Source organism: Scyliorhinus torazame, chromosome 13 (assembly GCF_047496885.1).
Source record: "Scyliorhinus torazame isolate Kashiwa2021f chromosome 13, sScyTor2.1, whole genome shotgun sequence".
NCBI lineage: Eukaryota > Metazoa > Chordata > Chondrichthyes > Carcharhiniformes > Scyliorhinidae > Scyliorhinus > Scyliorhinus torazame.
Genome location: NC_092719.1, coordinates 214,187,075 through 214,201,346, shown reverse-complemented (window position 1 = coordinate 214,201,346; position 14,272 = coordinate 214,187,075). Strand labels below are relative to the sequence as shown.

At 44.1% G+C, this 14,272-nt stretch overlaps 1 protein-coding gene across 1 annotated transcript in view; it reads left to right on the top strand.

Annotated features, from left to right (window-relative positions):
- The window catches only part of LOC140388603 (MICOS complex subunit mic25-like), a 565,155-nt gene that overhangs the window by 140,312 nt on the left and 410,571 nt on the right, over positions 1-14,272 (top strand). Inside the window, exon 5 of the mRNA XM_072473040.1 lies at positions 12,441-12,524. Coding sequence (XP_072329141.1) covers positions 12,441-12,524 — 84 coding nt within the window. The remainder of the gene's footprint in view (positions 1-12,440; positions 12,525-14,272) is intronic.

Genomic DNA, 14,272 nt, shown 5'->3' with positions numbered 1-14,272 from the left:
GAAGATAAACTCCGATATGTGAAAAACATACAGGTGTTTATGTGAAACTCCTGTAGTTTTCTTTATTGTTTACTAATCCTATTGTAATGCCAAGCTGTTGCTGCATTTCATTGTTTCGGAAATGCTTATGGTGCGTTTGCCTTGATTACTTTAACTGGAAGTCCATTCTGTAGCCACCTGGGTTGGCCACTTCCCGACTTTAAAATCCGCTAAGAATGCAGGAAAATTCAGTCAAACGCAGGAAAAACAGCAGGTGCAAAGTTTCCTGTATATCAGAACTTGCAGAAACCCAGACAGCACTGAAACTAACAACCATCTACATATTAATGAGCGATCCCCGGGAACAATTGGAAACCGTTAAGGTAAACAAGGCCTAGCCAGACTCCTCGGCGCCAGCAGGAGCCAAGACAAAGGAAGGACAACGGACACTTAGGAACCGCCCAGCGATCAGGGAACAGCTCCAGTATTGGAGAAATCGATCCAAGTGATCAGAACTTAGTCCAATCACTTGGAACCAGGTACGGGGTCCGCCCCGAATGGCGCGAAGCCCCTGGGGACTATAAAATAGAGTCCCCAAGTTCAATTTGTCCTTCTTGGCAGGGTCTCTCAGCAGCTCAAAACAACCCGTGACAGTGACCTGCCTAGTAACTGCATCAACCAAGTAAGTCTCCAGTCAACGCACGCTACGAGATAGGCGCTCCTAGCTACCAGTCTATACCAGCCTTGAAGCCTGCAGACTCAGAATCGAACGAAAGGCCATTTGTTCCCCTGACCTGGTGGGCCAGTTCCAAAGCTAAGTATAGGCCTTTTAGTGTTAGAGATAGTCTAGTACATAGAGTTTTATGCATGAGTAGTGATTGACTGTGTATAATAAATGTGTTTTGATTTGAATCTTACTAACTGATGTATTGAGTTATTGATCAGCACTTGAACTTGAACCTCGTGGTGGTATCATAAAGATACCTGGCGACTCTAGAACAAAGGTTATAGAAACAGAGAAAATTAAGTAAAGACACAACGAGCAACATTTAAGAGCCAACCAAAAGTTAGCAACAATTCCAAGTATTAACCACTCTGCATGTGGAACTTTCTGATGCAGTCTTAAAGTTACCAATGAATAGTTTGAAGCTGTGCACTTTTGTCCTGCTTGAATAGTTTAGCTTGAAGCAGTAATCCGGTTGAAATATTCCCTTTCTTTAATACCTTCCTTGTGTACCTTGGTTTGATTTGATTTAATTTATTGTCACGTACTGAAGTACAGTGAAAAGTATTTTTCTGCGGCCGGGGGAACGTACACAGTACGTACATAGGAGACACAAGAATAATCAACAGAGAACATTGACAAATGATACATCGACAAAACAATGATTGGTTACAGTGCGGAACAAGGGGCCAAACAAAGCAACTACATGAGCAAGAGCAGCATAGGGCGTTGTGAATAGTGTTCTTACAGGGAACAGAGGGGGAGTCGTTGAGGAGTCTTGGAGCTGTGGGGAAGAAGCTGTTCCTATGTCTGGATGTGCGGGTCTTCAGACTTCTGTACCTTCTTCCTGATGGAAGGGTGTGGAAGAAGGCAATGCCTGGGTGAGAGGGGTCTCTGATAATGCTGTCTGCCTTCCTGAGGCAGTGAGAGGTATATACAGAATCAATGTGGAGGTGGCACATTTGTGTGATGCGTGGGCTGAGTTCACCACACTCTGCAGTTTCTTGCGATCTTGGACCGAGCAGTTGCCATTCCAGGCTGTGATGCAGCCAGATAGGATGGTCTCTATCGCACATCTGTAGAAGCTTGTGAGAGTCGATACAGACATGCCAAATATCTTTAGCTTCCGTAGGGAATAGAGACGTTGTTGGAGTTTATTGACTGTTTCATCAACGTGACTGGACCAGGACAGCCTGTTGGTGATGGTGACCCCCAGAAACCTAAAGCTATTGACCATCTCCACTTCAAAGCCATTGCTGCAGACGGGAGTGTGTGTCATGCTGCGCTTCCTGAAGTCGATGATCAGTTTCTTGGTCTTTCCAACATTTAGAGAAAATAATTTTGGGTATCTCCATTCGATGGTGCATGAAGCTAGAGATCAGCTTCATTGCATTTCTCCACACTCTCTCTGGTACTGAGCTGCCATCTTTCGTTTTTCAGTGTCCCAAATGGCATTTTCTTTCTAAAAGACCAGAAAGAAAGCCTTAGGTTAGATTGAGTTCGCTAATATCAGCCAAGTCAAAAGTTGGCAGACTGTATTGGCCCTCAGCACCTCAGGCTCAGGTGCAATTGTCCTGCCTCATGGTTAAATGGCCTGTGGCCATTTCCTCCATTAGGAGTAACCGCCTGGGCAAGGCATGAAGGACACTTGGCACCCATGGACAGAACTACAACAAAACAACCCCAGACAATTACAAAATCAGTATGTAATATTTGAAATAATTGATTCCTCATGGTCATTTATAACAATGTCATTTGGAACTCTCAGGCCCTGAACTCTGATTTGAAGCAGTGTGTTTGCCATTGTAAATCGTGTATCTGGAAACCCAGATTTCAAACCAGTGTCTGGTGTAGGTCTTCAGTTCCTACAAATACTGGTGGTTTCCCAGCCAGCGCTCTTATTCTATCCACTTAAATTTCATGGACCTGTCCACATTTACTTTGACCCGCCTGTCGCTGTCTTTGAAAATATAGTTTCTTATTCTTTCACGGCATGTGGGTGTTGCTGGCTAGGTTGGCATTTATTGCCCATCTCTAACTGCCCCTGAGAAGGTGATGGTGAGCTGCTTTCTTGGCTAGCACCCCCGTGCATGGTTTCCCAGCAACGTGGGGAGCTTCAATGGGAAATCCCATTGGCAAGTGGCGGGAAAATAGAATCCCGCTGCCAGTGAACGGCACACCGCTGAGAAACATGTGGCGGGGAGACTGGATAATCCCTCCCAGAATCTGATGTTGCAGCATGTTATATGTGCATACAGTGCATACCTGTACTTCTAAAAAACAGCATAAACATAGTAAACTTTATTAAGTCCACTTGTGCAGTTCATTCCTGAGTGTCGCTATCTGCAATTATATAACTGCAATCGTTGTGAGGGCCAGTTAGAATCATAGAATTCCTACAGTGCAGAAGGAGGCCATTCGGCCCATCGAGTCTGAACCGACTCTCTGAAAGAGCACCCTACCCAGAACCACTCCCCTACCCCATCCCTATAGCCACAGCTAACCTGTACATCTTTGGACTGTGGGAGGAAATCGGAGCACCCAGAGGAAACCCACGCAGACTTGCGAGGAGAATGTGCAAACTCCATACACACTGGAAGACCCAAGTCTGGAATCGAACCTGGGCCTCTGGCGCTGTGGGGCAACAGTGCTAACTGTGGTGATATGCATCACTGTAAATACACAAGGGGTTAATGTCAATACACTACAACTAAGTAAACACTAGAGGGAGCACCAGAGACACCATGACATGCAGAAATACAGCTTATGAACACATAGAATAGGACACGACCAATGGGCAGTCAAGACACCCAGAGGTGATACTACCACAAGGGGCAACCCATATAAAAGGACAGGGCACACATGCTCTTTCTCTTTCCACAGGCGACAGTTAGAGAGAAGAACAGGGGCAGATCGGAAGCATCACACCCATCGCATGGCTTCGAGCTGACTGGTTAGTTAGACTGAGTTATTATAGCAAGATTAGCAGGAGAGTTGAACTCAAATAGGAGAATTGTTAACTGTTCAATAAATGTGTTAAACCTATCTCCAAGCCTGAACCTTTGTCAGAGCGTACATTAAGGAAGCAGCTTATGCTACATGAAGAAGCAGCTACATGAAGAAGCATAACACAACACTAACCACTGTGCCACCTGACCCTGACATCTTATTTCATTAAAAAAAAAATTTAGAGTGCCAAATTTATTTTTTCCAATTAAGGGGCAATTTAGCGTGGCCAGTCCACCTACCCTGCACATCTTTGGGTTGTGGGGGTGAAACCCTCGCAGACACGGTGAGAATGTGCAAACGCCACACGGACAGTGACCCAGAGCCGGGATCGAACCATGAGGCAGCAGTGCTAACCACTGCGCCACCTTGCTGCATGTTTGCCAACATTTTAAACTTAATTTTTAAATATTTGTTCTCATTGTTGAGAAATTAGTGGAAACTCAGAGGTTAAGTCAGCAGAATTAAATATTTCTTGATGAGAGAGCAATGCACAGCAGTCAGTATAACAGCCCTCTAGCACACAGAGGACATATCATTAATGATCTTGATTTTTCTAAAAATTTAAGTTTACTAAAACTACCATTGTCGTGTGCTCAAACTTTAAATGACACTTCAGTCCCATCATTCACCCCCCCCCTCCGCATTTTAAATATACCTAAGAACATACAAAAGTGGGGGACAGGCAGAGACCATTTGATATATTATGCATCATCATACATACACGCGCTACCCGCCTGGACCCATGGTCAGAAAATCAGATAAAACTCTACACAGTTAAAGGGATGGGGGGAGAATTTCCTCTCCAACTCTTTTAGCTATTTAAAACTAGGTCAGGAGATCACTTTGGCACTTCATTCATGCTACAGGGTACCTCTCGCTTGTACATGGTGATCTCTGCTCAGCCAGAAACAGTTCTTGCTCCCGCTCAAAGGAATTCAGTGAATGAGTGTTCACAGCACGAGCCTGCAGCCTTTTCCAAAGGTCTCCTATTCTTTGGGAAAAGAAGAACTGCCTAACATCCAACCAAGTTGTGCCCTTACAGAAATTACAAGTCTGACCTGTGATATTTGATTGAAGTAATTGGTCTCTGTAAAAACAATCCTGGTTTATTTTACAAACCTCAATCAAATAACCCCTAAATCTGCACTTCTTTAAAGAACTGAGATCCAGTTTTTTTAACCTCTCTGGTTAACCAAGAAGTATTAAACTGAGAATGAATCTTAAGGCCCTCGTCTCTACCTTTACCAAAACCCCCAATATCTTCTATGGGAGTTTAAAACTAGGCACAATACCCTATCTGAAGCCTAACCAGTCATGTGCAAGGATATAATGTTATGCTGTTTTGTCATGATTCATAGAATCATAGAATTTGCAGTGCAGAAGGAGGCCTTTCGGCCCATCGAGTCTGCACCGGCCCTTGGAAAGAGCACCGTACTTAAGCCAATGCCTCCACCCTATCTCCGTAATCCAGTAACCCCACCTAACCTTTTGGACACTAAGGGGCAATTTAGCACGTCCAATCCACCTAACCTGCACGTCTTTGGACTGTGGGAGGAAACCAGAGCACCCGGAGGAAACCCACACAGACACGGGGAGATCCTGCAAACTCCACACAGACAGTGACCCGAGGCCGGAATTGAACCCGGGACCCTGGTGCTGTGAGGCAGCAGTGCTAACCACTGTGCCACCGTGCCGTCCCTGATTGTCTTGTCAACATAGCAGAGAACCACGTTCGCTTTTAGCTATAGTTTCATGACATTGGTCATGAACCTTTTAGGTTTATTAAATTACTAACTTGCATCTTGCTTCACGATTGACCAAAAAAAAATTACGATGAAAAGTTAAACCAGACCTTTCCGTCATGATTTTAGTGTGTTGATGTTGGCTGTGTTACTGTGTGCATATATGTTACATTCTTCATTTTGACACAGTTGTTAGCCAGATTGATAAACAAGGGGCAAAACAGGGACTTGGTTATTTGCAGCAATCAGGGAACATCTAAAGGACAGGCTTCACTCATTCTAGGTTATAGAAATGACTCCTCATATCCTCTGCTTTCAAATCCAATCTTAATTCTTAGGCAAGCAAGATGTTGCCACACTAGAGGCTTAGGTGCGTAAAATTCAGAGAAAAACGAAAAGCTGGCGATGGGGATGAGGGGGGGGGGGGGATGTGTGTGCGGGGGTTGGTGGGTGTGGGGGGAGGGAAGAGAATAGCGGTTACTGTAATGGTACCTGGGTTGAGCTGCTGTTTAAATGTCAGTGATTTGATTGCTCCTTTGCTCAGGGGCATAAGCCTGAATAAAATGAGGTTCTAGGTAAACTGGTGAATAAAATAGGGAATTTCAGAGAGCATGAATTTCTTCAGCCCTGGGAGACCTGCTGCAGCATATTTTAACCAAAATGAATTGATCGAATACAGCAAGGAACTGTTCTGTTTGTCCATATTCATCTTCCAAAGTAATTTTCAGGATTACAAATTTGCATAAAATCACATCTGTGAAGGTTGTTTGATAGAATTTCTATTTTGTTAACTGCAGTGGGAATTGTTTAGTCAGAGATTCTAGCTCCTCTGCTTCACCATTTACCTTGCCTCTCCTCTTTTTAACCTTGCTCGTTCCCTGTCGAGCTTTTCCATTCACCTCGGTTTCTCAGTTTCGTGCAAGACAAAATTCCTTTTCACATTCCTTATGTTCGGTGTTTCGTAGCCACCCTGGACAGATGATGTAATCTCTGAACAGTCTCATGCTAGCTCTGCACTTTTCTCACGGTTGGACAAGAAACTAATTGTTTATGAATTTTGCACCTAAACTTGGAACATCAACAAAATTTAAAACTTTAATAAATCTGATTTTTTTCTTAAGAGAACGAGGCAATATGTTGGTGGGAGTAACAAATGGACGGTTCTAGTAAGGGAAACATGTGGAGGTGCAGAGAATCTTTTCAGGTTACCCGCTGTATTCTCAGTGTGCACTCGATCACAGAAGAGACATGGATAAAGAACATTGTTTCAGCTCACCCACCAGAAAGAACCTCTCGCCGTGTAATGAAACAGTTCAGTTTCTTGAGTGTTCTACAAAATCCTGTTCAACAGAAGTCAGTTCGGCTATTGAGTTCGGAGTTAATATGGATTATTCCAGGAATCCGTGTGGACTCTTGAGTACTCAGAATTTCCTTACTTAAATCACAAGTTTGCCTTTTCTCAGTTGAAACCCAGACTCTTTTGTTCTGCTGTCACCGTGTAGCCTTCAGTTGTGCTCTGGATTTATCTATTTCATTCCTTCATCTACCCTACTAGTCAGAGATTCTAGCCCTTGTGGTGGTGCTCACAGACGATACGCTGTTTTATAAAATCGGGCTGTGTACTATAATGTGCATTGCATGATTTCCCCTGCTGAGGTGTGTGCAGTGCGACCTGCAGCTTTAAACCCACAAGCCCTCTTTCCAATTGGACATATCCTGAGATCCATTTAAGAGCAATAATTCCTCTGTATTTTGGCAGTGTGTTATGCTAAAGAGGCCAGTGAGGAACCCAGAATTTTCGGAGCGCCGTACTGGAGGAGGTTATGCCTCATTGCTCAGCCACCTGGTGTTAGGGATTAAAGTTAAGAATTTAATACAAAAACGCTTTACCAGGAAAACAGATGAGCGAATTACAATCATGCGTAACTTCACTAAGGTTTCACAGACGACTTCATTTTGAAGAAGGTGGCTGGACATTAGCTCTTATGGCTACAGTTTGTAACTGTGTCATAATGCACAAGTGTCTGCGTTTTGAATACAATGTGTGATAGAAAAGGGGCATGATTGAAATCTATTCGCAGTTTTAGGTTGTACATGCACAGTTTACTTTGAAGAATCATGGCACGTAATTTCCTGGAAAATATTTTGCCTTGTAAGAGCACCGTTATGTTTCTGATTAAGGCCGGGCTCGATTCCCAGTGTTGGGTCACTGTCTGTGCGGAGTCTGCATTTTCTCCCCGTGTCTGCGTGGGTTTCCTCCGGGTGCTCCGATTTCCTCCCACAAGTCCCAAAAGTCGTGCTTGTTAGGTGAATTGGACATTCTGAATTCCCGCTCAGTATACCCGAACAGGCGCCGGAGTGTGGCGACTAAGGGATTTTCACGTCAAATTCATTGCAATGGAGGTTAACGTAGTGGAGGTGCCGGCATTGGACTGGGGTGGCCACAGTAAGAAGTCTTACAACACCAGGTTAAAGTCCAACAGTTTTGTTTTGAATCACTACCTTTCGAAGAACTGCTCCTTCCTCAGGTGAGACTTACCTGATGAAGGAGTTGTGCTCCGAAAGCTAGTGATTCAAAACAAACCTGTTGGACTTTAACCTGGTGTTGTAAGACTTCTTACAGTGTTAATGTAAGCGTACGTGTGACACTAATAATTATTATTAGTTTCAGGTGGAACATTGCTATGCAGTAGTTTCCTCGACCGTTTGCACCGTCTCTCAGAAACCCCAGCTGAAACCCTCTGTCACTCATTTAGATAGTTCTGCGACCACGAGCAAGCCCAGCTCACTTGAGTTTCCTTGGTTTTACAAGAATAATGCAAGGGTTAATTCAAGCTCCTAAATTTAGACACAGCAGTGTCCAAAGTCAACGGATGTCACATATCTAAAATTTATGGAACTTGGTAGAAAGCTTTTTCATTTTTTGGATGTGGAGATGCCGGCATTGGACTGGGGTGAGCACAGTAAGAAGTCTTACAACACCAGGTTAAAGTCCAACAGGTTTGTTTCAAACACTAGCTTTCGGAGCACTGCTCCTTCCTCAGACGTTTTCACACCGAGGTACGCATTGACTGCAATCAAAGTTCTGACAGTTTCAATGCAGCCAATAGGTTTTGACCCCTGCCCAGTCCACATTCAGAAGACCTTTCCAATGGTCATTCGGCCAACTTACCTATGTTAAAATAGAAGAGGATTAGCGAAGATTGAGGCACTTTGACAGAAGGCAGCAGCCCACTAGCTGTTGGTAGTGGTGCAGTTATGCGTATTTTATGCTCTAGTATAGACAATTGATCTCAACAGGAAATCTCATCATAAATCCTCAATTGATGAAGAAACTGGCCTAAATTTTGGCATAATTTGCAGAAGTGCTATTAAGGAAATGTGGGACAGATGGAACAGCTCTCTTTCCTATGAATTCCCTTCCACTATCTGCAGGCTTTAAAAACTCAAGCCTGGCTTCATCCAACCAGTAGTTGCTTCATCTTGGATTCCGTGTTACTTCATTTAACCTTGCTGGTGTCCTGTAACAAGGCCTTGGACATACACTTAGCTGTCTCTGTGTTTTTTTAGAAAATGCGAAACATTAGACTATAGATTAAAGACAATTACAGCAAATTAAAGTACTCAACATGTTATAGGGGTTCAGTGGCAGCCGAACTGAGGCAAGCACAGAGTCAGGTGATGCTAAAAAGATGGTCTGAGCAATGGTGCAGACATGTAGTTGGAAGTTCATCCCTATCAGGTAAAGTAAAGTCTGCCATAGTCCCAGATGACCATAGACTCTCCCTTTGAGGGGGAGAGCTGACTGGTGGAGAATTAACCTGAGAATCACCACACCTCAGGTGAGGGAGAAGTTTGAGAAGGCGGAGCAGATATACTGAATATATCTCACACACACCGAGGTTGCGATCAGCCTGGTTCAACCTCAGACCGTTGCCAGGGATAGGAATGGAATCTGTTGCAAGGGAATGGAGGTAATGGCAGAAACCAGCATCGCAGCTTGTTATTTTGGTAATGGAGGTGACCAACCAAGGCCCACAGCGGGATCTTCTGGTCCCATTGCTGCCAACGGGGTTTCCCGTTCACACCCTCCACCACCTGTGAACCCACGGTGGGGGGTGGCATCATCGTGGGACCAGTAGATCCCACTGGCGGAAACAGCCTGAAAATCCCACCCGGTGTCTTTGGTCTTCCCCGTATTTATTCGGAAAAAGTTACTGCTCTTTCCGTACTGGATATCACACAAACAGTCTGACAGTTTAGAAATTAAGGGATGGAGAGAGGTGATGAGTTGGAACATAGAAGTTACAATGCAGAAGGAGGTCATTCGGCCCATCGAGTCTGCACCGGCCCTTGGAAAGAGCACCCCACTTCCACCCTATCCCCGTAACCCAATAACCCCGCCTAAACTTTTTGGACACTAAGGGCAATTTAGCATGGCCAATCCACCTAACCTGCACATCTTTGGACTGTGGGAGGAAACCGGAGCACCCGGAGGAAACCCACGCAGACACGGGGAGAACGTGCAGATTCCACACAGAAAGTGACGCAAGGAATCGAACCTGTCACCTGGTGCTGTGAAGCAACCGAGCTAACCACTGTGCTACCGTGCTGCCCGGTGAACTGGGTTTCGTCAGCAATTGTATTGGAAACATCTTTCAACAAGAGACTTGGAACGGATTTTGTTTTGTTCTCTTAATCTGCAGATGCAGGTACTTGGGAGGAATCTCAGCACTTTAAAAAAAAACAGCCAGACTCGAGCGAGAATGGTGGGATTGAATGACCTACACAGCACCGCTTAAAACCCCGTACTCCTATTTACCACTTAAAAAAAAAAATGTGTGCTTTCCTTTGAGTTGTCTTGATTAAGCAAATTCTTGCTTCGGGTATGGCTACATGATTGCTCTCTATTACCCTTCACCTTTCTGGGAGAGTCACTGTGGCTGAGTTCTTGCCAAAAGCCCTCACTTCAAGGGTGTAATTTGAAGGTAATGAAGATTGCTGACTTTTTTCCTTTTTCCCCAGCCAAAACCATTTGTCCTGCCTCTTGTTAACCTGCCTGAGATCAGCAAACGGCGTGAAGTTTGCGGATTGAATTTAGGGTCCTCTGGTCTGTGGACACAGTACCACAGCAATCAGCACCCTCACTCAGTGCCTAATTAAATTGCTAAAACGACACTGATGTGCACTTGAATGACCCTCAGCATAAACGCTGGAGTTTGCTTAGAGAGAGACAGTTTTGATAAAGGGAATCGTGTAGCGTTAGCTAATGGAGGTTTCTAATGAAACATTAGGCAGTGATGGGCGTGCAATTGCAAATTTTTATTGCAGGTTTTTAGCAGACCAGGAACCATACAGGCACACGTCACAACTGAGTGGTAAAATGGATCTTAGTGTGATAATCACACATCTTCTCACTCATTAATGCCATCAGATTATAGGTACATCGACCGCATGATTTTGATATTTTTCAATTTACTTTCAGCACATGACTTTGCAGCAGTGATACTGATGCACAACAAAAAAATGAAATAAAGCAGAATTTTGGAATGTGAGGGATTATATCTCTTCATCCAATTGCAATTTTCATGTCTTGTACTGATGGTCCCCAATTTAAGCCTAAAATACTGGGGAAGATTGGTAGCCATTGTTTGCAATGATGGTCACAGAAATTCACTCTTTTGCAGTGCAGTCTTATTGTATGTTTAATGGATTAGTGCGTAATTTGGGTTGGAAAGGGGCAAGGTTCAGAGATTGGCCAAGCTGTTTCCAGATAATTTGATAATAAAAGCAAATTACTGCAGATGCTGGAATCTGAAACCAAAAGAGAAAATGCTGAAAAATCTCAGCAGGTCTGGCAGCATCTGTAGTCCTTTGCCTGTGGTGAGTTGCTCATCTCAGCCTGATAGCAGTGGGGGTGATGCACATAGCTGACATAACCCTGAGGAAGAGAAGGGAACATCTGGGCAGCTTCCCCTGGTGGACAAGTGCAGATGTCAGAAGAGTGCAAGTTACAGCACTCATGGTCAAAATGTCTGCCCATGCTCAATGTCAAGGCTCATGCATAAATGGTGGCTTGGCTTCCTCAATAACCTCAACAGTCCGTGCTCTGACTGGGTGGAACCAACTTGTATGCCATTGAATTCCGGTCGATGCTGTTCGCTCCCCTCAGCCTAGAGAGCTTCAGTGTCCCTACACCAGAGTGAGGGAAAAGGTCCAATAACTAGGAAAATGTGTGTTCGATCTCTGGTGAAAGCCGGTCCTTGCTAATTGCTGATGGCATATTATTTCAAATATCCTTTCAATTTCAAACCTTAATCTCTGTCCCATTTTGTTCACCTTTTTCCGTGTCTGTTTTTTTTTTCTCATTTTCTCTTTTTTTTAAAAAATTCTGCCATTCACACTCCCTGTAGATATACCTTTTGTTCCTTTACCTGGCCCATCACTGCTCCCTTATGGCTCTGCAGCACAACTCTTTTTAATCTCTCTGCTGTTCCACCCTATCACACACCTTCCCTTTTGTTCTTTTTTTTAAACCTCTTACCTCCCCCCCCCCCCCCCACTTCAATTTACATGAAATCTTTTATATTTCCAATTTTTCCCGATTCTGATGAAAGGTCATTGACCTGAAACATTAACTCTGTTTCCCTCCCCACAGTTGCTGCCTGACCAGCTGAGCATTTCCCGCATTTTCTGTTTTTATTTCAGAGACCCAGCATCTCGCAGCGTTTTACTTTTGATTTCATTCAAATAGCCCGCCTGTGCTCAACCATTGAGAATGGCCGTTACAGCAAAGCTGCAAGCAGCTGAGTACTTACATCCCAGTTGATGCCATCACCTTCCACAGAGGGAAGGAGGAGAGATAACAAGAAAGACGAAAAGAAGCAAAATTACAGAAAGTACGCTTTGCTTCACCTGGGTTTGAAGATGGGGAGGCTATTACACCAAATTTATTATAACTTTATGTACCGCATTTTATCTTCCAGGGCAGTCAACTGGAAAAGAAGGAGGTAGACCTACAGAGACGTGAAGCCTTTTGTAAAGAACAATTGGAACTTATCGAACAGAAGGTCAGGAAGAATATATTAACTTACGGGTGACTAAATCCCTGCGTTGAATTGCTGGTTGTAATTGGTTGCCTCTGTTAATGCATAGGCCGTATTAGTAAAAGGGTGTGTAAAGCAGCAAGATTATCATTGATTTCTTGTATGAGCAATGTGTAGAATGCTCTTGAACAGGAAATCAATAGGGTTTCTTGTAATGTTTTACCGTACAGTTGTTTTCATTTTAATAGCATTATAATAATATGCAGTGGCCAGGTCTCGCAAGAGCAGGCAGATGCGAGCACAGACATCATTGTAAAATCATGATTTTTTTTTAAAGTCCTGGGTCTTTCTGAGAATATTTAAAAAATGTGCCAGCCATATTTTCTCTTGCCAAGGTGTGTGTGAGCATCCTTAATTCACACCAAAAACATTATTTGGCAATCAGAAAAAGGATGGATGGCCAAATGTGATTGGCTGACTGGAGAAAAGTAATATGTTTGCCACCTAGTTTGTCCATCCCTCAGTCCTCCATTCTGGTTATTTGGTTACTTGTGGTCTATTGGATTAACCACTTAATCAATAGCTCTTCCAGTCTCTTCTCTCCTGAAAAACTAACCTAGGTGTCTCTTGAATCTTTGCTTCAATGACTTTCCATAATAATCTGCTCTAAAATACTTGTGTACATTTTATGAAAGTGTTGTCTCTGAATTCCCTTTGGCTGATAATTCCTAGTTCTTAACTTTGGTCTACTACTATTTGAACCCATTGTCATAGTGTATACGTCTTGTTGTATGTTTTGTTGTGAAGAGCTGAAAATTATTGAGCTGCCCTCTGAAGATAACAGGTGAAAGTTAATGGGCAAGCTGCATCCGGAACAAGCTGGGAGACCCCGCTTCCGGGATCTATCCAGCTCGCAACGCCTCGCGAGATCACGTTGCAATGTGACTCCCACCCACTGTGGTGTGAACACTTTTTAGAAAATCTGCATATTAAAGCAAGACAACTAACCTTAATTTAATGTGCAGATTCCTGAGTTACCCAAAGTGTTGGGATCAATTCCTTTCACCTTGGAGACCTTGGGTGAATGTCGTTCAGTACTGGTTTCCACAAACAGTGACCCAGACGGAATGGCATTCCTGGGAGTCTCCCAGGGGATTGGAGGCCCCTAGGTGCATGGCCTTCGCAGGATGGTACTGGTGATGCTGGTGCCACACTGCCGGTTGACAAGGGCACTGCCAGGGTGCCAGGTTGGCACTGCCAGGGTGCCAGGTTGGCACTGCCAAGGTGCCAGGCTGGCATTTCTTGCGCATGTGCAATCGAGCCAGGGTGCCCATTTAAAATGTTGTCCCGATCTCTTGCTACACTGAGGAGTTCTGGCAAGCGGTACTCCTCAGTGTTCAAAACGGGGCCATGTGCGACCTCGGCTGCACGTTCCCTGTTGAGGCCCCTTATCAAACGCGAGTCGTGTTTTATAACGTTTTTCGGCGCTACGACGCCGGGAAACACACGGCTAAACACGCTCGCTAGTTAAATTTTGTTAAATCGGGATTGTTTAAACTTCAAACCTGCTGTCCAAATGGAGCATTGAAAGAGGTAATGGTTTAGTTGCAACAGCATCATGTTCAGAGAATTAAAACTTTGAATAGTTAACCAGACAACGCAGACATGCAATAAATTCCATTGGAAAGTTTCCCCAACCAGCCTAAATGGCAGCCTCTTCAGCCTATTCTCCTGGCCCCTTGCCTGCTCTACAAACATCTCACTCTTGGCCA